This window comes from Amphiura filiformis, chromosome 8, assembly GCF_039555335.1.
Source record: "Amphiura filiformis chromosome 8, Afil_fr2py, whole genome shotgun sequence".
Lineage (NCBI taxonomy): Eukaryota > Metazoa > Echinodermata > Ophiuroidea > Amphilepidida > Amphiuridae > Amphiura > Amphiura filiformis.
In genome coordinates, this window is record NC_092635.1 from 23,183,016 (window position 1) to 23,210,270 (window position 27,255).

The 27,255-nt window shown below is 35.5% G+C and overlaps 1 protein-coding gene across 1 annotated transcript; it reads left to right on the forward strand.

The window, feature by feature from the left end:
- Positions 1 to 15,454: 15,454 nt before the first annotated feature.
- Positions 15,455 to 19,329, forward strand: LOC140159461 (neuropeptide S receptor-like; the record flags this gene model as incomplete). Its single annotated transcript, XM_072182944.1, is given in 3 exon segments — positions 15,455 to 15,737; positions 15,740 to 16,480; positions 16,513 to 19,329. Coding segments are annotated over 3 exon segments (1,227 nt in total), but the record flags the coding sequence as incomplete, so codon positions are not given.
- Between the last annotated feature and the right edge of the window lie 7,926 nt (positions 19,330 to 27,255).

A 27,255-nucleotide genomic window follows, 5' to 3' on the forward strand; every position in this document is an offset into this window, starting at 1 on the left:
CCCTAAACTACATTAGTCAATAAACAGTTTGAGTAAATTTCGTGGAATTCTGTCAACTGCTCTAGGAGAAGAAGGAATTGCGCTAAATTGAAAAAGCGTGAAGAGATACAAGAGTCCAGCCGCCGCTCGGCTAGACTAAAAATAGTCACGACTAGCAAAAAAAAAAAAATATATATATATATGAAACAGGTAGGGGTTCGAACCCACACCCGAGATCAGAGTTTAGAAGCCGGGGTTCTTACCGCTGCGCTATAGAGGATGCTGAAGTTTTCTGAACAAATTCCAAGTAGTATGTGTTGGTGTTAATGTATAACATTGAGGTCGGATCTAAATTGTATAGAACTGATGTATAGTGTTGATGATAGTGGTGGAATTAGCATGATAAAAGCACCCATTCATGGTTGAATATTGTGAATAGATTGGATGAATGGTTTTTTTTCTTACCATGTACACTGTAGTCTTATGATCAATACCAGTTTATAAAGGACATTTTAGTCAACAATACCGGTCTGACGTAATCCCTGCAGGACTCGGTAATAATCCTTAGAAAGCCTATTTAATATTATGTAATGTATAGTGAAGAATGAAAAGGATTAGAACCATAGTGTTGCTTTATCGTAGCAGTTGCCTATACACCGAATACACAGTCATAGTGGGTGATTAGAAAAGGTCGGGGACTCTATAAAACGATGATAAAATCTATTTGGGCGTTCGCCGGCGCGGCAAATTCAGGATAAATCCTGGCAACTCATCTGGCACACATCAACTCGCCATCATGTTGTTTTTGTGTCAGATGGACGGTGAAGAATAACACAGAACTCCTATGACCGGTATAAGCTCTTATCGCGTGACTGATAGCCGATGCAGAGACTGCAGTAATTAAAAAGACCAAAATGACCCACTTAATGACGGTTGATCTAAAATCTGTGAAGACCCCTAAACTACATTAGTCAATAAACAGTTTGAGTAAATTTCGTGGAATTCTGTCAACTGCTCTAGGAGAAGAAGGGAATTGCGCTAAATTGAAAAAGCGTGAAGAGATACAAGAGTCCAGCCGCCGCTCGGCTAGACTAAGAAAGAACCTGTAAGAAAAAGACACAGCCGTGACTAACGTCACGGCTGTGTAAATAATGGACTGATCCCACAAAGTGAGAAGAGAGGCGGACGCGAATCGGATTTTTTTTCATTTGACCATACGAATAACTGTACGTAGTGCGGTATTCCACATGCCACCGAGCTGTAATCCCTTGCTGTCAACAGCCCGAAAATACAAATTGGACGATGTTTTTGTCAATCAACCTTAGAAAGCTTAGGCACACAGGTATTCTTCATTCGTTGAGGAAATAAGAAAGATTAAATAAAGCAAAATACATTTTCAGTCTTCTGAATGGGAATTACCGGTAAAAGTCTAAAACAAACGTAATTATTTTGCCATGATGAGACTATTGATCTTTGATTGTACACTCTCACCCCAGTCAATTCCATAAAGTAAATATTTTCTGATATGTCTGGCCTAATAGTTTTGACACAAAGTTCAGACATTGAAGAAGACATTACAGTTAAAGCACTATTATAATATTTGCTGAGGAGAACACCCTCAATATTTGTCAAAATTAATGTATTTTTACATGATTATATTGTGTTCAAATTAACATACCCTGCAAATATCAAGACTATAGGTGCTGTAGTTTTGTCAAAATCCAAGATTTTGAATAAAACGCATGAACCGTCGTTTTATTATTACGATGGAAATATTAGTCGAACGTATACACGATGTTCATAACACAGCCTACGTAATATGGCGTGCAGGACGGATATACACATCTATTTTGTATGGAAATATTATAATATGGCTTTAAGTCCATGTTAACATGCTGTCTGGACCTCACTACATTAAATTGACCGTTTTTGATCGTATCAAATGAGGTGTCAAAATGCGCAGAAATAAATTCTGCTTCCAAAGCATTTTACAGATTTGTAATGCAGTTGCCCGTTTCTGAAAAATGGCCATTGCACAAAAACTGACGTATTAAGCTTTGGTTAATCTTGGTTTAAGGTGGGTGGTTACCACCCCCTGTGGATTTTGCTACGGTTGCTTGAAGGATTAGACTCTCATAGCAACCTTTTCACAGGTTATTTTAGGGGGAGGGGACCCAGACACTCCAATATGCATTCAGTGTAAATTTAACAATGAAGCAATATTAATAATAATTATTAAAAATCACCATTTCAAGTAAAAAGCAAAGAAGAGCTTTTAATCTGAAAATAACTCAAAATGGTATTATTTGCAATATTCTTCTTATTTCATACATCTGGTCTCCACGTATAGGTTCTCGGAAACCAGCCTTCCAGATATGCAAATTTGTTTGTTTTTACTTTTCAGAAATACGGTGATGTGTTTTACCTTCACTCAGAAATATCAGTATGAGTTTGTCATGAAATATTTAAAAAGCAATAAAACCATTGGAAACGGGTTGACCGTTTGTCACTGCACGACAACAATGCCATTAACATAAGTAGATATGCTTTCATAATATTAAGTTATAGTCTATCTACGAGTACGTCGTCGGTTATCACAGTACAGGTGCAGCCGGTCCCTGTGTGAGTAGTCGAGCTTTCAGATATTATGAATATGACTATGGCTTCATCAGGATTGAGTTAGATACACGTACGTCTAACAAAAGCTCGATTCGACCACTCACACAGGGACCGGTTGCGCCGGTACTGCGATCATTGGTGGTTTCAACAACTCTTCCTATACCTTTGTACAGGATATCAGCCAAGCGTTGTTAATTGTGATGAATCCACAGTCCATTGGCGCATACGCGAACGCAAGGTTACGCATACGTGTTACGCGTAAAATTCGTCATACCTGGAACCCGCAAACAAATACGACTCTCTTATGTTGCAGGTAGCAGCTAAGCTACCGCTTTATTTTTTTATTTTATCGCTGATATCAACAAAGAAATCATCGATCTTCTTGTAAGGTTGAGTGGCATTAACAAACGGACATTCCGAATTCAATCATGTTTCATCGTTATCCATCACCGATTAACAACTCGGTGCGGTCTCACGAAGTAAACCACGCAAACGTTGCGGACGCATCGTTGTTAATTGGTGATGAGCAACGGTGAAATATGATTGAATCCCTAAATATTCGTAGAAATACTATACCAAACAATTGATCGTGGTACAACAAGCTTGATACCTTCGGTGTGACTATTCAAGTTGAAATCACAGATATTGGAACACACCACGGAAGACATTACTTTATTATTGAAGGGGTTAAGAATTGGGATTACCTGAATGAGTGGCTCTATTTCCAATCTACATCCCCTCTAAATAATGTACGCAATGGGCCTTAAGTTCGGATAAAACTCCAGAGAAACTAATCACCAAGAAGAATCAGACCTTTGGGATTACTATCCTAAAGATTGTAATCCTATATATTTATATAAACATATCAAAAAAAGTAACTACCTCCCCTTAAATAATGGCCATTATTCAAACAGGGGCTATTTGTATTACTGTAAATCTGTAAAATGCGTTGGAAGCAGAATTTATTTCTGCGCATTTTAACATCTAATTTGATACGAGCCCAGAAAACAATAAAACACCGGTCAATTTAATGTAGTGAGGTCCAGATTTGAAAGTTGGACTTACATAAAAATTTCTACAATACAAAAACACTCAGATGTAGTACACAGACTTCCTTCCATTACACTGAATGCAAAATCAATAGAATTTACTGCAACTTTCAAATCTTGGGCTACATAGATTTAAATCGTTGTGACGTCACGTCATTATTTAGTCAATTGCTATAAATGAGGTGTCAAAATGTGCAAAAATGTTTTTGAATAATGGTCATTATTTAAGGGGGTTAGTTACTTTTTTTGAGATGTTTATATACATTGTTGTACATAATATCCTAAAACATTGATTGCGCGATCATACTATACATAATACTAAATAATTCATCTGTTGTGAATTATATATCAGTGTGTTTTGTGTATATATTTGCGTGAATTTAGAAGTGATTTTGGCCTTGGGCATTTCCTTCCCGCCAAAAATAATAGAGCACGAGCGCAATGCGAAATTCGTTTGTTAGAATTCTTAGGGCATGGCTCCGCTTCGATTTTGATACTCAAAATATGAAATTAAGTTGTGAGTGATTGATTGCATTCATAACCAAAAAGCAGCGCGTCTGGAATCTTAACCAATATAAACTATAATTTGAAAGATAATGCGGAATATCAATAATTAATGAATTGTCTATATGAACCTTATAGTGTTAGCATTTTGAATCATGACTTTAAAGCTGAATTTTCCAATATAGTTTTGCAAGTTGTTTTTCACAAGCAGCTGCTTATTTCTTGTTTAGTGTGCATGGCTTTTCGCCTCTAACAAATTTTCCATTACTGCAGCTAACTGCTGCCTATGCATACTTTGTGTGTTTCCTTTATCATTTATTCCATGATTAAACACAAGTGACTAGTAGGATCAAGCTTTGCCAAATTGGCGAAGACATGGTTAAACAGTTCAGGCATTCATTGAAAGATGTGAAGAAATTAAATTAAGATATACTTGAGACAGGAACCCAGCAAACATAAAACTGGTTTAAAACATTCAAAACAGGCTATATTTTGATTTTTGGTTTGGTAATAGCAAAAATGTTTTATAAAGTTCACGAAAACATTTCAAACGTTTTGTATGAAAACACACTACAACAACATTTTCAAAATGTTGTCCAAATTTTATTGTAAAGTATTTGTTGCAAACATATTTTTACCAAATATAACGTCAACACTTAAATAACATTGTTAAAAAATTGTTTTGAATGTTTAATGTAAAATTGTTTGATATCTTTTACTCTGTATATAATCGGACATTTAAAAACGTATTCGCACATCCTTTTCAAACTGTTCCCTATATCGAAAAAGGCTATCTCCAACAAAATATAAAGTAAACCATTTTTTTTACTTTTGCCTTTATGGCAAGAAACTACTGAGCCATATTTTGCAACACGAACTACGAAGGGCGTGTATGTGTGTGGGGGTGTGTGTGTGTGTGGGGGAAGTGTTGCAACCCCTCCCCTAATTTTCAATTATAAACGTCATATACCGTTATATTTGGTACCAATGTAGAGCTATGAGTCTTCACTTATACCAAAATAAGTACAAACATTTCCCACACAATGTCGTTATGACGTCATAATGGGAGGGCGCCCATGCAAATTTAGGACATTCTGGCTATGTACATAAGTATAGGCAAAATTGATTTTCGGCTATAAATTCTACGAAAAGGCAATTTTCACCAAAATTTCTCATGTATATAAAAGGAAATGAAAAGTTTACCTAAATATCAAGTAAAAAGTCTCTAGCTCTTGGAATAATTTTACAAGAGCGAAATGAAAATCATCGATTTTACTGTAAAAACTCTATGGTCATCTGTGATAGCCGGTCCTACCCCGGGTAAGGTGCTGAGGTACAAATTTTATCACTGAATTAAGCACACAGGATGGCTCTACAATTAGCTTAGGTCGTTTGGGCGTAACTGCGTGCGCTTTTTTTTATGACGGATAAAAAATATTTCGTAGTTCTAGTGTTAAAGTAAGACGAGTTTTCTACTTTTCCACATTCTACTAACATATATTTTCTAGTATTCATAATATTGATATGTTAGGAAATAAGTAATTGCATTTAAATTAAGGCCAATAATAGAGGGTGAGTAAAAAGTGCAATAGGGCAATAGGGCAAATAAACCATCTTTATTTTTGGTGAGATGTGAAGGACTTAAGAAATGGAAGAAAATTTGTTTGATAAAAAAAATCAAATTGTGTATGGCAGTAAAAGGACTTTTAGAAATTTAACAGTAGTTGCTATTCACTTCATTTTTTCACAAAATGTATATATTGAGTGTGGCCTTTAGAAACTTTCAACAACGGGAAAGTTCACCTTGGTTCTTAGGTAAATGTCGATTCTTTGCCCTTTTGCACTTTTCTTTTACATGTACTCACCCTGTTTATAAAAACATTTTGGACGTTTTCCCATTCCCAAGAAAAAGAAAGATTTCCTTTATATAACCCATACCATTCCACTTGTGAGTCAGCTTTATTTCTCTCAATATTTTAGTGAAAACACCGCTAGGTCATGTCCACCTTTGAGTCTCAATAGGCCTGGCAGGGTGAAGCGACCTTTGCAAGATCGATTTAGTAAATGAACAATATTTCAACTTTATGATTTCCACAGAGAGTATACACTCGTCAGCGTCTGATTTGCGACAGCATTTTACAAGATTAACGAATCGCACGTATCGCACGATTGGCGTTTTAGTTGAAAAAATGGAATTATTATTGCTTTTTGGCAGCTTTGAGGAGCCAACAATTTGATGAGTAGATTCTCATTCTCACGGTACAAACGAACGAAATATTGTGACAGTTTCCATATTGTCAAAAACTGTAAAACATAGTAACAAAAGAACTTTCAAAGTTCCGAAGTTTGAGATTTCCTTCTGTTGCATATCTTTCGAGATGTGATTTGAGAATACGATGACCACTAAAAACCACTGGGGCTTTTGTAAGAGACACTGTTATTTGTCCAATTAACATCCACACGCTGATATATCAGCATCAAAATAATTATTTGATTGCTTACAGAACCAACGTTGTGATTTATATTTTTAACGATATTATGTTTTCCGTGACGGGTAAATGGCGATATATTTTAGTAAAACTATCCGTACATCTTTTATTCTTGATATTCAAGTGAAAAGCGGTGACAGAAGTAACACTGACATGTACTTTTCGTGAGTATGAGAGTTGTTCCAACCATATAATTGTTCAATTTATATATATGCTGTAATAATAGGCATGTCCACTAAAAATTGAAGTACTTTTAAATTGATTCAGACCTAACTTATTGGCTGGGAATTGATGAAAGAAACATTTTGGCGTTTAAATAATCTTAATCGGACGTTTCATTCCAGAGATATGGCCTTTTGAGTGTTACGGTTTTATATAGGGCTGCTAGAACATGTTAAAAAGTTAAAGTCCAAAAAGGATTACTAACAGAAAGTGCAATTTTAAGGTACTTTTTCTTAATGTATTTATTAACTAGCGTTATCTGGAACATTATATTTGCTTATAACAACATGAAAATAAGATCATCCTGAAAATTTAATCGATTTTGTTGACATACAACAAAAAATATAAGACCTCAAAACCCATGGTTTGTTAGGTGAAACCGCAATCATGATCATAGATGGCCGCCATGGAAAATATCTCCATAGAGGAGATGAACAATAAGTGCATTATTTCAAATGAATGGCGGTAGTCTTAAACATTGTTCAATCTTTTATGGTCAGCACATTTTATCTTCAAAAATTATTATATTTCATCATGGCATAAGTTTGGTAATATTAATCACTACCAATTTTGAGAAATTTGCTCCAACTCAAAGGTTATCTTTAATACATTGAGCAATACACTGTGTGTGCATGGAAGCCATGATGGATAGCATATGAAATGGACATGGTAGTGAGAAGTGCATGATTTGAGATGGGCCGCGGTAGGCTTAAACATTCTTAAATTTCTTAACATCCTGTACATTTTGTCTTCAAAAATAGTTACATTTTATGACTATGTAAGTTTGCTTGTCTGATTCACTCCAAATTCGGAAATAATTGCGTTTGAACACCTGATGCACGGAATGGTGTCACTTCAACCTGTTGTAGTTCTCATCTCATTAAATTTTTCATTAAAAAAGTTGATCTCTGCATGGAGGAAGGTCCTCTCTATTTACTGACCAATCAGGAAAAAGTTTGGTTAATGTTTTCCGGTGGAATCAGGAATTTCTTGAAACACCCTGATATAGGCCTACATTTGGATCAAAAACAAGTATGTACGCCATTTAACAGGCCTGGGATTTCTTGTATCGATCAGTTTCTCCACAGACAATACGTGTGTGAGTGCACGCACACAGTAAATGAAAAATCGTTCTAGTGGAAACTGTATGGACAGTGGGCATCATTAGTAATAATGATGCAAAATCGCATTCATAACAAAATAACATAAAGCCACCAGACGCTTATTGCACCAACATATCTGTCAAAGGCTATCTGGCACATAAATTCAAATCTTAAAAGGCAAGTATTTAGTGCCGCAGCTCCAATTATTCACTGTAGTTTGTTTAACGGTTTAAGTGAAAGCCAGTTTAGAGGGATAAGTACTATATCATTAAAGTAGGTATGACACAAATTTAAAAAATTATTGTAATATCCTAAGTTCATAGCCATTTGTGTTTTTTTTATTACTTGGCCACCATTTCACTGGACAGAGTGTTGAATTTATTATTAACTGAAGTTTGCCACCGATTCATGTTATACATGTACATAAACTCTGATTGGTTTAAATTTGTATAATTAATTGATGTTCTACCCCCAAGCTTTTACGTGACCGTACCATTTCTGCCTAACCAGTTTTACCAGCTCCCTACTTCTAACTTGGAATTGCGACGTGGATTTGGCAACGCTTTGTATTGGCGCCAAAGTTAAACTCTCACTTGGTCCTCGCGGTTCCCGTTGTGGTTAGATTAGAATGAACACAAACAGATGTCGTGTATGATTAACAGCTCAGAGGCCCAGATAAATATAGTAACATATGTGTGATGTTGGGACTCAGAGTCACTGATAAATAAAACTCTGGACCTGTACAACACAACCTGAGCCAAAAAAATCGGGCTTTTAAATCTTTTTTGGTCAAAAAGGTCCAAATTTGGGGAAGAAAGTCCACTTATCACAAAATTGCCCCCCTCCCACTTGGAAAAAGTCCACTTTTTAAAAATCAGCACCCCCACAAAAAATATTTGAATTCTTCTACACACTCGCTATGAAATGATCAATGCAATTTTTTCCCTTTTATAAGAACATCATGTCTAGCTGCCACATCCAGCATTGTCCCTCAAATGCTGAGGCGCCTTTCTTAGATAAATAATCTAATGGGTCCGTTTAATAAACGCTTGATGGCATTTACCTATTTCCATCACTTTGTTTGACCAACATCAATTGTTGTCGAAAATTAGACACATTTTTTTATGAACTAATTTTGAAATAGTCTAGGACGTGGACGTGCTAGTGAATGTTTTACTTTGAAACCCTTCAGCAATTTACTTAATGTAGCGAGACTTCTATTGCTACCGGAATACAGAGACGTCGCTCTTTTCATTACAAGAAATCATGCGGTTGGTGTGTCAATGCTTAAGTCTAACAAGAGAGTATGTTGTACATTTCAAAACATAATTGGCAAGGCAAACTGTGGATTACAACAATACGATCTTCTATAACAGGCCCGTATCCAGGGTTCCAAGTTCTACTCATATCTTCATCCTTTCAGTACATTGTTTAAGCGAACAATGGTAGGTGTTCGGTGGTTTCTTGCTGTTGTTTTCTGATGGGAAAATTTTAGAAATAGAGTCGAAATGAAGTGATATACTATAGTTATTTGAATAAAGGCGTTATTTGAATAAAATAATCACTTTTCCATTTAGAACTTCCGACAGACAGGTCTACTTCAAGTCCTTCCTTTTTTCAATATACAGTCATTGTACCATCGCGGTTATGGACAATAAGTGTGAAAACAGACCTCATTTGTCAATTGCGATATTTCAGGTATAATCCTCTTACTTTATATTTTACACTTTGTCTTACCTTGTTTCTTCAGAGTGTGAAAATGTTACGAGGTTTGATCGAACCTTGCGAATCCCCCGCCCCTACGGCCGCCTGCGAAAACAAAATTAGTGGAGCTTGCTCTTTTAACATTGTTGGTATTCTTTTTTATCATATTGGAAAATAATCCTATGGAATAAACGACAACTCATTCTATGGTACATGCATAAGTTGTGTATCTATATTCCTCCGAGAAAGTTATTTTAACGTTGGCCACTTATAAAAGTGTTAATTTAATGACAGAAACGAATACCGAAAAGGCTATGGGCAGTTTAAAATTGAAATCCTTGCACTTTCAAACTGTACCACCTCCTATAATACCCACCCCCACTCCGGGCCACTCCCATTTCCCCCTCTCCCGTGGCGTTGTCAGGTTTTTAGGAAGGCATGGGGCGACTTTCTATGGAAAACATTATTGACATAAACAGTTAGGACGCTGGACTACCGATTGTTATTGTTCTGCAAGGCTCACTCAGTCATTTAATAAGGCAATACAAACGATCGAATTTGGTATTCAAATGAACAAAATTTTGAGTTACACCTTTTCAGTGTAAAAATTTTTTTCTCGGCCAAATGAAAAGCAATAATTTTCATTTTTTCAGTAAATGTCAGGAAAAACTTTTTTTCAAATCTTAGTGTTAAACTTAGTCGTGAAATTCAGTCATTTAGTGTAAGATTTTCGATTTTGATAGGCTTCAACTCTGCCCGCGAGCCTTTTTTGGATCAATCTTTTAGCTTTTCAAAGTAATATAGTTCGCTAAAGAAGGATTTTTCCCAACTTTCTAACGCACATCACCGTGAGCGATATATCATAGTTTTGTCAGAATTTCCGTTTTGATTCCATAATTTTTGGCTACCAGCTGAAAAATTTTCAAATCCACGCGTGAAATCTTAGGCTAATACTAGCATTGTGGATCGATATCTCTGGGTGCCCGGCCTGGATACAGTGTTGCCAGAACTTCAATATAGCAAAGAAATTACCTAGTGTTTCAATTGTCATGAAGGTGACTGGGTATTAGTGAATTTGTTTGAAATTGCTTAAACCCACCGAGAGTCATAATGAAGCAGCCAAAACAATACAAGGTTAAACATGGAAGTTTATAGCAACCTATTATAATGACCTAAAGGAAAAATCATTTATGGCAATAATGAGCCTTGCATTGTAAGTCAGGGTTAAAATGTGTTGAGTACCCACCCCACCCCCATAGGCCTACATAATGTTACATACCGGTACCTTATAATATTTATATAGCACGGCTATAGCTATAGCCTACATTTAGAAAGTAGGTCCTATAGCGCTAAATTATGACAAATAGGCCTACACAAACCCGAACGCAAGTCTGAAGGGTGTAATGAAAATGCCAACCCGCGATGGGGGGGGGGGTCATTCAAAATTCACCTGGAGATAGGAGGGACAGAAAATTAAAATCCCCTCTAATAACACGCGATTTTTTTAAGGTTTGGACAGTGGATTTTCCCAAGGACCTCATCCTAGGTAAATAAACAAACAAACAAACAGACAAAATGGTTTTCATAATCATGGAATCCATAGCCCCTATAAATTGAAATTGCAGGCTATCACGGGAGCAAATTTCCAAAATTCACCTCATTTACCAGAATTGGGGATTTGGGCTACCAAATCGCTGGTCAGGCAATCCTGGTTTTCAATGGAAAAGGGACCTGGTTGACAACAATTGAAATATCGATTATTTCTGCTGGTTGTTCTCGAGATAAAGTACTGAGTTTGACATTTTCGGAGCATGAAGGGAAAAAGGGTAAAATAAAAACGGAAATTCTGACAAAACTATAATATATAGACCCACACGATGTGCTTTACAGAGGTGGGAAATATCTTTCTTTAACAAACTATCACACTAAAAGACAAAATATGATGCTTGAATTTTAACACCAGGATTTAAAAAAAAAATGTATATCCAAGCACTATGTCTTTAACTGACATTACTGAAGAAAAAAAATATTGCTTTATATTTGACCGAGAAAATAAATTTCATAGCAAAAGGTGTATCTCTGAATTGTGCTGATTTTAACATGTATCGATCGACTTTTAGCGCGACTATGCATTTCTAAAGAATTGGTAGTCCCGCGTCCTAACTGTAAATGGGCAAAAAATGTGCCTAAAAACGTTACTAAAATATCACTGCGGCCAGCAACCACATAGCGAAGGTCAAGCAGGAGGACAAGACGTTCAATAGGGAAATGTACCTCCCCTTGGCTACCGCCACTGCACCTCCTTGTACACTTCCAATGCCCTTCCTCTGTACATAAAATTATGAAAAGTTGTATTTAATATATAATATACACCTGCTATACTCTCCCAGCTTATCTCCAGAGGTATCTTACATTGCTAGCTTCAGTAAAAGCAATCCAATTTTACGTGAACTTTAATCCTATTGCCGTTGAAGTTTTCATAAAACTTAATTTCACAAACTGATTTTTTACGTCATGATCACACACAAAAGTATATACCAAGCTTGACGTTTGGAACCAAAAAATATTTTAACCGAATTTAATCGCTGATTTTCAAAAATGTGTGGCGTGTTTTTTAATCAAACCAAAGGCATAGTGGTTTTTGAATAGATAATCCTATATAATCCTCTAGACGTTGAAGTTTGTGCTTTTGAACTGCATTTCACAAACTCTCTATTCTCTAGCTATCGGTGCACGTCAAAGATAGCTAAAGATATGGTTTTGACCGGTCAATCCAGTGATTCTTTGCAGGAGGTTAAGAATATCAATTAAAGACAATAACCAGATGCCGCTAGCTAAATATAAATACCTCGAGTAGTCATCCAATACGCTGGCGAAGTTACGTAATAATCGGATTAAATACCATAGCAATAGGTGAAAACAATTTTTGAATATACCGCGCTGCACTGATACTTCCACGCGGTACCTCTGCATTGAACCATATCATGCTGATCACTTGCACCTGTAAGATTAGTATCTTTGAAAAGACCAGTATTGTGTTCAATCTATGATTGCAGACATACACAGGTGATTAGTTCAATCTGCTTGTAGTGCAGCGCGATATGTTCAAAATTGTTTTCACCTATTGCTATGGTAGTTAATCGGATTTATTACGTAACTTCGCCAGCGTGTACGCTGGCGAAGCAATAGGTGAAACAAATTTGAATATACCGCGTTGCACTGATACGTTCTACATTGAACCATATCATGTTGATCACTTGCACCTGTAAGATTAGTATCTTTGGAAACACCAGTATTATATTCAATCTCTGATTGCAGACACACACAGGTGATGAGTGTAACCTACTTGTAGTGCATGGCGATATGTTCAAAATTGTTTTCATCTATTGCTATGGTAATTAATCAGTACTTTTGTACGTGTTAATCCAATCCACGTATTGCCTCATTTACATATGAATGAACTACAGCCTCAAAAAGACACTCGGGCGAGGTGGTTCTCTTCTTTCTTAATCAGATCCGATTTTTGATCCGATTAAGACGATATGGTATGTGACTAAGAAATAAACAGGTCACCGCTTTTCACCATGCCCATATACCTTTAAAATTAACAATTGCATAAACTGAATATTATTTTGTAAGGACACTTCAGTGACACTTGGGATAGTCGACAGTTGCTTGTCGTGGACAAGCGAGTTTGCCATGCCTAGCTTTTCCGACTGACTGTGTGGTCATGATTTCCAACTTTGTCAGATTAGAGCTGTTGGTAGCAAAAGGCGGTGTCAAATTGGAGCCAACAATAATGATGCTGTACACGACCGTGCCAATCAAATGGTCATAACATGAGCAGATCTAGATTGCCTTTATGACGTTACATATAAGTGAAGACTTTCTGTTGTGTCGTGTTTATAACAAGCGTTTGCAAATTGATGTTAAAAGCATAAGACGTATGGTTAAGGATAGATGCGGTATTTTTGGTCGAAGCAGCCGAAAAATCGATATAATATATATTATTGAAAAATAACACTTTGATGTTTTGCAAAAGTTCATTCTACAAATCATATACTTTGAAAACTTGCTTAATTTATTGTTGTTAATGAGTTATGTACATTTTACAAAAGTGTTGTTGTTTCAGCCCTCATTACAACATAACTCAAGAACCACAGGACCTACAAAAGTATTTCTGTGAAATTTGAATTCTTCTACACGCTCGCAAGGAAATGAGTAATGCAATTTTTGCCAAAGCTCACTACCATTCGCAAGATGTTGTGAACTACCAAATCGCAACACTTTAAAATAGTGTATTACCTTAAATATGACAATAGTAGCTTAATCAATGGAGATCGTTGAATTATGTATTATCTTCTGAGAAACACATAATTGCTGATTTGCGATATCGCCCATGCCTATAATTTTTTCACCAGGTTTTAACCTGTTTTTCCACGTAACTAATGTTATATTGTTTACAAGCCAGTGTGTATTACAAACTGAAATACCATACTTAACAAATTACTTAACAGCAGCCTCTAACATTATCAATAGCCCTGAAACAACCGCGTGTCATAGAGAAGTGATTTCTTATAACACAGCGCTCCGGCACTAAGGCAATGATTTTCATAACGAAAATCAAGACCGATGTCATGCCTGCATTTATATTGCAAAATTATTCAAACAGTGAAAAGCCGGAATGGGACTGTCAATAATTGTTGTATTTTCTCTGAGACAAGACAAACAGTCATTCAACATTTTTGGATAGCGATGAGTTTTTAAGAAATAAAGAGTAAATGTAGCTTCGCTGTCTTGAGGGTTTTAGGTTATGAGATATTGGCTTTGTATTTTTTTCTATGTGCAGCGCCTTACGATTGCTGGTATAGGCACTTTATATTAACATGTTGTATGCGTATAATAGATGAATGTATTATTATGATTTTTCAAGTAGCTCCGAATTTTACATGACTTGCCAATAAAAATCAGCAAACACCTTGGTTGAATCCTTATTGCTTTGTTCCAAATTGTCATTGTTTGATGAACGGAGCGATAAAAATAGCTGGATCGCTCGGGGTCACCTGCAACACTTTTAATCTGAAATATAATATCCGAGAATTCCAAGAATAAAATTCAAAATTGCTGAAGTTGGTTAAAGACATTGCAACATAATACTCAGATAATGTGGATTCAGAAAATATATGGTCTAGCATATCTACGACCTATCAGTCCGTCGTTGTTAGTAAAAAGGTCAAATGTGACCACGCGCATAGACCCCGCATGTGCCACTTTTTTTTATATCGGGCATATCTAGGCATTAACAGCTGAAATGTAGGAGACAACGCTGACGAAACTCCGGGACGAAACTTCGGCCAGGCACAAGTGACCTGGTGAACGAAGGGGGTCGCCGTAGATAGCTGGTCGAGGTATTTTTACAAGACAGGCAACATAATTCTTTGACATTCTTAACTTTGCCATGTTAGGCCTTGAAGGCTTGATGATTTGAATGGACAAGCGTCAAGAAGCTCTTCAAGTGACAGTATCACTCTGTCATTGTCTATCGTCGAACAGGAGCAAGACATAATCACTGTACACTTTCTTCACCAACTGACCTTGGGCAAAAAAGCGAAATTAATCCGGTATAAATTTGTTATTGTCTAAACATATCGAATATGTTGATGTTCAGACATCATCATAAACACTGTTTCTAATTACCAGTTTGAGTACACATATTAATGATTCTTTGTAATTACTTGTTTCTTTCAGATATCTGATGATTTTGTGAATTTTACCTGGCAGTTGAACACAGCCTTGGGAAAATGACTGCAAGAACACAATACAAATTTCTGACCTCCCCAATCACGGAAGGAACGACCTGCTAAATAGTACCTCTTATAATGAGACAGCCACCCCTGTACAACCTTCAGATCACAATGAGGGAACACGAATCGTCGCCTTATGGGTGTTATTCATCGTTGGTGTCATTGGAAATTTACTTGCCTTCTATTGGTTATGGCTTAACCACCGACGTAAATCAAGGGTAAACAAAATCATTCTTGGACTTGCTTTGGCCGATTTCATGGTTTGTATTTTACGATGCTCTTCTCAGTGGCATTTGTTATGAATGGTTATCGCTGGATTGCGGGTAATGGACTGTGTAAGATCATTATGCATTTACAAAGTGCCTCAATGATGGCATCTAGTAACATGCTTGTCACCTTAGCGATTGATCGTCATCAGGCAGTGAGAAGTCCACTTAAAGAAGCATTTTCCGTCAATAAAATGATTATTATAACTTGGAGTTGTGCTGTTTTACTTTCTGTACCGCAATTGATTGTATGGCGGTTAAAGTGGTATGGTCCAGATTTCGCGACCTGTGGTACAAATCTTCGTGAAAAACCAACATTGCGATTAGGATATATCATATATGCAGCAGTAGTTACCTTCTTCATTCCATTTATCATTATAACAATAGCTTACATGAGAATTACGAAGAAAATATGGGATAAAGCGAGAGAGAATACGGGCAAGAGATGTAGCAAAAAAGGAAAAATGAGAATAACAAGCACGGGCACGTCCCTCAATAGAGCCAAACACAAGACTCTGAAAATGTCAGCTGCCATTATATCTCTGTTTGGTATTTGCGGACTACCTTACTTTGTTATCGAGATCTTGAAAACCTTGGAGTGGCTCACAATCGATCCCAACTTGTACGCCATATTTGGGGTTTTCTCTGCCTCGAATTCGTCCCTTAATCCGTATATATTTTTATGGTTCAACAGTGGAGGAAAATATTGTCGTGCACTTATAGATGCCTTTTCTAAACTCTGTTGTGACTGTATTGAAAAAATAAAGGACCAGATTATAGAGGATCTACATCCAGTTCCCATGATAATACTCTAAGATCGGAGTTGGAATGGAAAAGCACTGTTAAAACAGAATATAGAACATACGAGGAAACGGATTATGATTATAGCATGCCATTGCATACAATAAAAGAAGAACCAGGGGAATCGATAAGACAACCACCAAAAAGGGTTGTCAAAAAGTATGATTACCCGTAAATGACATAATGACATTATTGGCATTCCCTTTAGTATATATCCTGGGTAATATTATGACATGAAAATCATCAAGCTGCCGCAACGAATCAAAAATACCATGGGAGACGGTGGTGTTTTTAGAGTGACTAAATTCAAAGTTATGAATATGAATATAAGCAGATTTACATGTACGGTCGATGTCTCAATATTACACGGTATATTTGATATAATAACGTTTTACTTTTTTATGGAAAGCTTGCGCATAAACATGAGGCTCGTTCGTTTTTGTAATGCATTTCATAGAGCAGAGTGAAATATAACGTGTTGAGTCGTAAAACAACATTTCTTGGTGTTTTGAATATACATGACATTTTTGCACATTGACGTCATGATGTTGCTATATGATGTTACACACTTCTATAAACTTTCATTAAAATGGTTTTTGAAGTATTTCAAGATGCCGAACTTTGATTTGAAAAGTGAGTCGATACATTCGCATGATACCATGGAATATGAGAAGCGAAGATCAAGTTGTCCTGCATATATGACATACAGTGCACCTAAAGCTTACATTGTGATTGATTGGAGTATATCGTCAAACTCTTCAGCTTCAGGACTTATCGCGTCGTATGGAAAGGATGTTATGCTTTCATTGAGGGAGATTGTTCTACTCTTGACAGTAAAAACACTTCACGACAATGTCCTCCCGTTTAAAGGTCTTGATCGAAATTGACCTTCATTGGCTATCGTGTTATAAAGTTCCCGAAATGCATGCATAAAAACTACTGTTGAAAGAATGTTTGTGATAATTCATTAAGTTGCGTCACTCTTTTAAAAATGGGAGGTATTTTTGTAACTTTTGGTACCTCGATGTGCCTCTGTATAATACACTTACATTGGTATCCAAATATTTTCGAATTGTATATTGTACCTGAATACATCTGGGCCTACATGTATGTTTTTATATACTATTGAATAGTGTTTGTCAAAACAAATTAATTTTTACTAATCTGTAAGAACTGTCTCATAACAATTGTAAAAATGTGCAATTGATTTTTCGCAGGATGCCCTCAAGTTTGTCAAAATTCTGATTTTTACAGGATTGTAATGTACTTTATTAAACTAACATTTCCTCCACATTACGCTCCATGATTTTCGAATTTGTTTTACCTAAATTAACAATGGACATATAACGCTGAAAAATAACATTTTGGGGAAAAGAAACACAAGTCTATATTTTACGGAAATTTTAAAACATGGATTTAAATCGGAATTCCATTAAGGTAGTTCCCATATTACATAAGCTCATACAGCCTGTTCAATGTCATTATTAAAATACAACATACAACATAAATGCCATAAGGAAAACAGACATAGCATTCAGCTTAACGGTATTTTAGTACTCCTATGATTGTTTGCTATTTCTAAAACGGGTAAGACTGCTAATGGACTCGACAATATGCTTTTTGTTTGCCAGGCGTGACATGTGCCTAGTATAGAAATAAGGTTACACTCCTAATATTCAATAATTGTGTACTATTACGTACGTTACATTAAGTTATATTCTTAGATTCGTCTTCTTGACGACCCTAATTCCCAATATATTTGTCCCTAAGACGACCTGTCATTTAGCCAGGGCGGTATTATTAAAAATCCAGATCTGGAGGCATCAGTTGCATCAGATAACCTTGTTTGTTTTAGCTTTCCGGGAAGTGACCCTCGGCTGAGGTGATTAGTTATGGAATAGTGGATTCAAAATTACAAGGTTCTAACTAACATTTTGATGTTTTCGAGATATGGCCGTTTTAAGTTCACAAAAAAATGAAAGAAATATAACAGGAATTGGAATATGAGACATTTTCTGGAAAATAAAGAAGTGCTCTGAGCATGTTTTAAACAGTTAACCCCCTGGACACTACTAGTCATCTAAGAGCATTTCTGATTGGTTGATAACTTGAAATGCTCATTTCAATTGCCAGTGATGACTAGGCTTTTAACTATTTATGGTCAAACTTGCATTTCCAGATGATCTTATTAATACCCTCCTTGATTGGTTCAAAATTGGACACAATATTCATTTTGGCCAATCGGCAGGTAATTCTCATGGGGTTAAATCGAGTAGAGGCAAAGTACCCTGATCTATAATACATTTGTTTGAAGCAAAGCAGACACAAGATTTTCATGATTCATTAATTTATATTTTCTTTGTATCTTATTCTTTTTTTTTATTATCTATAATCAATTAATCAATGTATGTATAAATGACTGAAAAGGCTCATATTCAATTTTATTACCATAAACAGGTCAATGCATTAATGCTCAGGGTACTTTTAAAAATGCATATTTTACTTTATTAAATAAGATCCTATTCAATGCATCCTATCTAATACATCCTATTCTAGCTGCCCTCAAAATTGCATGTTGCATAATTGATTTTCATTTATGCAAATTTATGCATATACAAATATGCACATTAGAGGGTGGCTAGACAAAACACCAACAAATCAGTTACAGGAACTTACAGCCTTGTTATTCTGAACCCACGAAATGTTGGGTTTTGTCATTCTTGGAGATCATTTTTTTGTTTGTTTTGATTTGTTTTGTTTTGTTTTGTTTTTTTGGCGAGAGTATGATTAAATGAGTTATTACTCTTGGTCAACTATAACTTTAGTCAATTATACTCCTCGAAAAAATTGTCAGCATCTATATCTGATCTCGGATTTTTCGATACTTGTTCATATCGTGTTTCATATCAATGGGCAGCTAAATTATTCTCCTTCCCAATGACACCACATGCATTTTGCACGGCTGGGGTACACGTGTTTTGGGGTGCACCATTAGATTTTCAGGGGGGGCATGGGAGTTTTTGAAAAAAAGAACTTCGCCCACTAGTGAGACGAAGAAAAACAAAAAAAATTTGCCTCACTGATGAGTAAAAAAAAATTTCCCCCACCCAACTTTGTATAAAGGATATACATTAAAATTGAAAAATAAGTATTTGCTGCCTTCGGAGGGTATCATGATTCATGGCATTTCATGTCCGCTATTTTGACCCCGAAGTTCCGATCTTGATTTGAAATGGTCGATATAATTATGCTGAACACTTATTGACCTAAGACAATAATAAGTCGCAATGGTCTCAAGCTGCCACAACAAATACTATACACTCAGAATATTGCTTAAGACAGTGTCATTGTCCCATGACAGGAGCAACTCTACTTGAAAAGACAAAACTTCCTACGAGGTTTTTCCGCCCAGTGACAATATACAAAAATGTAGATGTATCAAATTTAATTAAGATAATTTAAAATCTATTTATTTATTTATGTATTTATTTATTTATTTATTTATTTCTTATTTAACCTGGGGTGACCAATCAATGCACTGGCACTGTTCTCCCTCGGTTCCCAGGTGAAATTTGCATAAACGACGTTAGCCTTATATATACACCCAGCAAACACAAAACGTTTTCGGCATCATTCGCAAAAGGTTATAAAAGGTTGTCAGAAAACGTTTAAATGTCGGGTTATATAAAGGGTATATTAAGGGTATAAAACGTTTTCATAACATTAACAATAATTTTTTTGATAATCTACTGCTCAGCAAACAAAAATGTTTTAGAGAAAACGTTTTAATGTCGGGTTATATAAAGGGTATAAAACGTTTTAATAACATTCCAAAAACATTTTTGAAAACTTGATACAAAACATTCTAAACAGAATGTTATTTTGGGGTTGAAAACATATTTTGCGAAAAATGTTTGCCCAAAATATTTGCAATACCGTTTTATAAACGTTTTCACGACCTTTATATAACCCGACATTTAAATGTTATTAAAACGTTTTGAAAAAACATTTGAAGAACATTTCTGTGTTTGCTGAGTGCAAATATTTTAACATAATGTTATTTAAATGTTGACAAAATATTTGGCAAAAAATGTTTGCAAAAATAGTTTACAATCATATTTTTGAAAACATTTTTAAAATATTGTTGTAGATTGTTTTCATACAAAACGTTTTAAAACGTTTTCATGACCTTTATATAACCCGACATTTTAATGTTATTAAAACGTTTTTATGTAAACCAAAAGCCAAAATATAACTTATTAAAAACGTTTTTAAAACGTTTTTGTGTTTGCTGGGTAAGTGGGCCATATGGAAGAACAGGGGAATACTTAAATTTTCCCCTGAATATGGACCCAGTATAAAGAAGAAATAAACAAACAAACAAATATATGTCATATGTTTCCTGAAAATTTGTGAAAAATATGTGTTTGATTACATTTATTTCACGGATTTTTAAAGCAATCACGGATTTTTGTCATCTTGTGAGAGGGGCATTCTGGCTGTTAATTTCTCCTTGACCCTCAAATATATTCATGTTTAGTATAAGTATCTTCAAGATGATCTGCGGGCAAGAGAAGAATTACAAATCTTCTACAAGGACTTGTTAATAATGATTAGGAGATAGTAACAAATTAAACTAAATTTAAACGTAATAGGATGTGCACTTAATTTCGCGTCCGCAAGTGCGATTTGCCATGCTCGTGTCACAAAGTGTTACATTTCTATTTCAGTATAGATATTTGAAAATGGTGTGTTGTTGTCAATGCAAGCTTTTCCCTTTCTTTTATTTCCCAAACTCGGTGCTATTCCCTTGGTTAAAAATTATTTGTTTGAAGAATTCTCCTAATTTGAAGGAAATTATTTTCTTTGTATTAAAAATGTAATGTAAGAACCAATGAAACAAGTACTTTTTATTCTTGTTGTTTCATTAGATTGTTATTGCAGTGTGCATTGTTAATATAACCAACACCCAAAATCCGATAAAGTAGACACAGAGAATAGAAATATTTTAAATAACGGATAAGTTTGTCCTAATATGATTGCCGGCTGTTGTTTCAAAGAAACAAATGTGTTGTAAGTAAAAATACATTGCTCATTAAAACAATCACCGCCTTTTGTCGAAATTTCAATTTGTCTGTGATTTTCGTATGTAATAAATAAGTCGGCGTGGTCGTCCAAACATGAGCAGGTGTTATTTGTATTATTAATGCTACTTAAAATATCGTCTTTAACCGAAATTGAAAATACGTGTTTTCTCAATAACCTTTTTTTTTTTCATTATAATTCCAAATTTGCGTAGAGGATTTCGTGGTCCTAGCAACTTCTTTTTATGACACTTTTCAGTAGATGTCCAAGTAAAAAGCTTATTCCCAAAATTTCAGTTGATTCCGATTTTGCGTTTGCGAGTTATGCATGATTTTGTGTATTAATTACACTACTCCATAGGCCACTGTTGTAATTTGACGATATTTTTGCTAAACAAATTAATCTGCATAAACATTATGTAGCCAGAGGTTTCCAGTGGTATAAAAATGTCAACATCTTTTGAAAAAAAAGTGGGGGGGGAGGCTGTGGATCACGAAATGCCCTTTTAACTTACTAAGACCGCAAGATCTAACCACGTTCTGATACGTTGATATACATTTCTTTGTTTTCTTCGCGTTGGTTTTTTTCTGTGTGTGTGGTAAAAAGAGTCAATATTTAGCTTCTACAAAAAACATATACAAATATCTTGAGGCTGTTGTTTTTGAATAATGTCGGTACAACCGCATATTTATGAAATCTTATATCTTTAACAATTCATACACACGTTGATTGATCGTATAACCTTGAGTGCAAAATCAATTGAGTGAATTTGTGATCAACAAAATATATGATATGAAACCGCATTGAAAATTAATTTCAAGTTAAATGTAACGTAATAAACATGGTCTAGGATAAAAATCGAGACACATTGAGGGCGTCGCTGTGGAGCAAATCACACATTATGGCTTTAATAATGTTCCTTTATTGATTTAGTTTGTGTCACTCACGTAGGCGGTGAGTTTTAGCTAAGGGGTCTGAAATCTCGATCAAATTTTACTAAGTATTCATGTTGTTGTATCGTAGTTCTTCACGATGCCGGTATGTTCTATAACATTTTTCAGTAGATATATCCACGAAAAAAGCGTATTCCCAAAATTTCAGTTAATTCCGATTTTGCATTTGTGAGTTATATGCATGATTGTGTGTATTTAACTGCTACATAGACAATGTGTTGTGATTTCGTACCAGAACGAAATTCAATTTTCACGACATCTTTGCCAAAGGAATTTTAATTAAAATCTGCAGGAAATGTTTTGTGTATAAACATCATGTAGCCAGATGATTCCAGTGATATAAAAATCTCAACTTTTTTAAAGAAAAGTGTGTGTGTGGGGGGGTGATGTTGTGGATCACGAAATGGCATTTTAAATCAAACTTAAATTTCCTCCACCCTTTTTTTTGAGATTCATAAAATCAGTAAAAATTCTGGTATGATTCGATTCACTGATTTAGCAGCACTTGGGATCTTGCACAACATTAATTGCATTTATAACAATCTGAGTTAATTTTGAAAACATTTAAAAGTAAACTAAAAACTGCTGTTTATTGTAAATAACTGATTCGATTCTTGTGAACATTTCGCAGAAAGAAGTTAAACGTTTAAATAACTGAATTCGAAAACAGGTTGGAGCATATTTAATTCCAAACATGCAAGGTTTCTTTACTTGCCATTAATACGATCACATTTGTTAAATATTTGTATTATTCTGTTTTATCCTCCAAACCGGGTAAGTCAACATGTCAACACAAAAAAGTAAATATTTCATGCGATATGAGAAAATTAGGTTGGTCTATAAGTAAGGCTGAAAATATTGTTGTAAATAATGATTGAATCATGAAAAATTGAAAATATGCCGAGGTTTTTTCATGCACTATAAACAATAAACAGAAATTTATCTAGTTATTTGATGCTGACATGACATGTTGTACACGTGTTTGGAAAACACGTGGAAGAATCAGTGGTCATCTTTATACTCCGAGGAAAAATTAAAATTGATAGAATTTGGACAAGAGCATGTTAACATTGAATTTAAGTTTTAACTTCAACACTACACTATTTTTCGCTCACCTGGAACGTTTTCACTACTCCGACTAGCGTCTTCAGCCGATGGTGATTGTTGATATCTTGTCTACAAGCGGGATATCTCTCACTAATGACTTCATATGTTAACATTGTTTTAGTTGATTATTATAGAACATATGTAATTGATTATTCCAATTCCAAACTGCATTTTGTTCACGAAGGAGGCTCACATCTATACCGGATTTTTGACACCCTAACACGTTTTTTAAAAACACTGATTTCAAACGTTCATTGGAAAAAGTTCAAGGATGGCGGGTCAAAATTGCTCATGAATAATTAAGCAGCCGCCTGGCCGATCGACCAATAGAAAGCTTCGTTTGATGTCAAGCTGGATGACGTCGTCAGAAAACCGTTAGCCAATCAAAAAGGACCAGTTCGTCATCATTGGCAGACTGCTTGTGTGGAGGGAGCGTAACCAAACTGGCTGCGAAGGAGACTATCCTCCATATTTACGGTATGATACGTCATATGGATAACCTCTATAGCCGTGCATGCGCAGGTCATTGTGCACATCTCTTTTACATTATGATCATCCTCTCGTGGCAGTGTATGCGGTTCTCGTGAATATTTGGCAAACTGACCATTGGTGCTTTAATTGTTTTGGCCATACTGCAGTTACTGTCCGTTTTCCTATACACAATACACAGTGCTCTCACCATTGACGCGTGACCCCTACACATGATCTACGTTGGAAGAATGGGCACTTGCCTAGTTAACATCACTGTGTGAAAAATAACCAGCCAATATGTTAGCTATTCTCCAAACTTCTAGCAAATATATTTCTCTAACATGACCTTAAATTACAGCTAGGTTAGATGTTCAGAAATAGTCGCACTTTTGTAAAATATGAGTGAGGGCAAGGCATAGCTAGCCAACTCCCCGTGTTAATTGAATGGAGATTTGACCGAAAATATTGGTATCGGACCGCTCACTTCTGAAGGATGCCACAAAAAACGGTACAAGCTACATTTTAACTATTCTCTGGCAATCATCATGATGAGTTTCTTATATAGTATGCCGAAATTGGGTACTGTAGGTGATTGACAAATGGTCGCACTTTTCTGATAAATAAGTGACAGTGAACATGAAATATCAGCGCCCATAAACCCAAGTTAGTAGCTAGTTAGTGGAGGCCGTCACGGGACTGATTATTGATTATTGAAGTGCCTTATTAATAGATACGCACGATTTAGGGCAAGAAAAACAAACCGGGACACTTTTGGAGACATCATCATCATCATCATCATCATCATCATCATCATCATCATCATCATCGACATCATCATCATCATCACTTTCTACATTTTTTTTTTACAACATAGGGCCTACCGTTTTAATATTAAAGATTTTTTTCTTGAAATGCATGTAACTATAATTATTGTTTAGAGCTTGATGAAATAAAACATAACGATTTTCATCACAAAACAAAGTAATAGGCCTACAAAAGAAATACATTTTTCAAGAGTGATTGAATAAAACATCACGATTTTCATCACGGAACAAAGTAATACATAAGACATCGTTTGTTTGATTGCAATCAACCGCGACAGTTCGTCTCACACACATAACAATGCACTGCGATCAAATAGGTTGATGACAACATTTGATTGAATGGACTGCACTGCGCCATGATTACGTGCACCGGTTCAAATCCTTTGTTTGGAGCCAATCAATAATTTCACGTACAGCCTCTATGCAAATTAGAGTTTACACACGCTGCAGCTGGGGTAATCGACCGAAGCTTGTTGCCGTTAGTGATCGAATGCATGAGCTTATTTGCTTTACTGAATCGATTTACTGGATTAATTTCCTGTTAACTGGGTTTAATGCCACAAAGGTCGAATCGCCTTTGCCATGGACCATGACTGCATCATGCTGTGGACGAAGATATGTAAATTGGGTGATGATGTCACTGCTCATTATACACCTTTGTTCTATACCCATTAAGGTATAGGACATCTTTTTGTTTTTGCTATAGCCCCCGAATGAAATGTATTTAATTATGTATGTACTCACTCAGGTAGAATTGTGTGTGAATGTTACAACTGAACTAAGTGCTATTCTTTTTTTATGGGCATTTTAGTGTCTAAAATGGCCCAAAATGAGGGTTTTTCAATATTGCCGTCCATTTCTAATCGTCACCCCCATGGACTTTACATGTGAAATAAAAAGGCTCATAAAAATTTAATAGCACCTAGTTCGGATGTAAAATTCACACAAAATGCTTTTTGAGTGATTACAAAGATAATTTTATACTTTTCATGCGGGGGCTATGTGGATTTTTTTAATGTGTTCATTGTACAATGGAATTTCACAATAAAATGTCCATTGGAAACAAAGGTATATAGTTTGTCACTCAGTCTGTTGTAACCTGTTGTAATGTTTGAGACCACAGAATATAAAAATACTGATTTCAAACGTTATTTGAAAATATCCTTTTTATATCTAACATTCGGTGAAAAACGCATTTTTGTAGAATTTTAACCGAAAATCAATTTTGCCTATATTTTTGTACGTAGCTAAAATGTTTGTATTGGAGCCCTCAAATTATGACGTCTTAGCGACATTATGTGGCCAAAGTTTGTACTTATTTTGGTACCACATATAACGGCATATGGCGTTTATAATTTAAAAATAGGGGGTGCAACATACCCCCCTTTCATAGTCCGTGTTACAAACTATGGTTCAGTAGTTCTGGGGTTAAGGTTACTCAAGGTATAAACGTTAAGGTCAATTTAAAATGTCAATTACAATAGAGACAGCCCGCCACCATTGAGGTTACGCATTGCTTTTATATAAGTATATATACTGCGCCAAGAAAGTATCCTGACACTTGGAAAAATAATCACAATTTCAAAACTGAACCATATTGGTGTAAAATTGTTTTTGTATAAATAAATGCAAATGTAATCTAATCCTGCACATTATGACACCACATTGAATCCAATATGACCTCAAGAAGTAAAGTTACAAGCAAATGAATTGGCGAATGTCCAGTTTTAAAATTAACGAAGTCGGTGTTGAAATGAGCAAAATTTTGAGTTACACTTTTTGGGTTAAAATTCATATTCTCGGCCAAATTCAAATAAATAATGCTCATGTTTTCAGTAAATGTCAGAAAAAATCACAAGGGGTGAAATTTAATCGTCTAGTGTCGATTTTAACAGGCTTAAAGTGGCCCATGGCCTTTTAAAAGTAATATAGTTCGCTAATGAAGGATTTTTTCCAACTCTCTAACGCACATCAACGGAAGCAATATCAAAGTTTTGTCATAATTTCCATTTTGATTTCACCATTTTTCACTTCAGATTGAAATGTTTTCAAAATCAACTTGTAAATATACCCATGGATGAATGGTTCTGACAACGCGTGTATGGCGTATTGGCCTTGGTGCCCTATCTTCAAATTGTGTTTTGGCCTTGGTGCCCCAGCACAAGGCCTTGATGCCCCTCAAAATTCGCCCTTGTCCAAGGCCATGTAGCCTTGATCCAGTTTAGAAGTAATTCGAGGCCTGCAACTAACCATCACTCAACCGCGACGGGTGCTG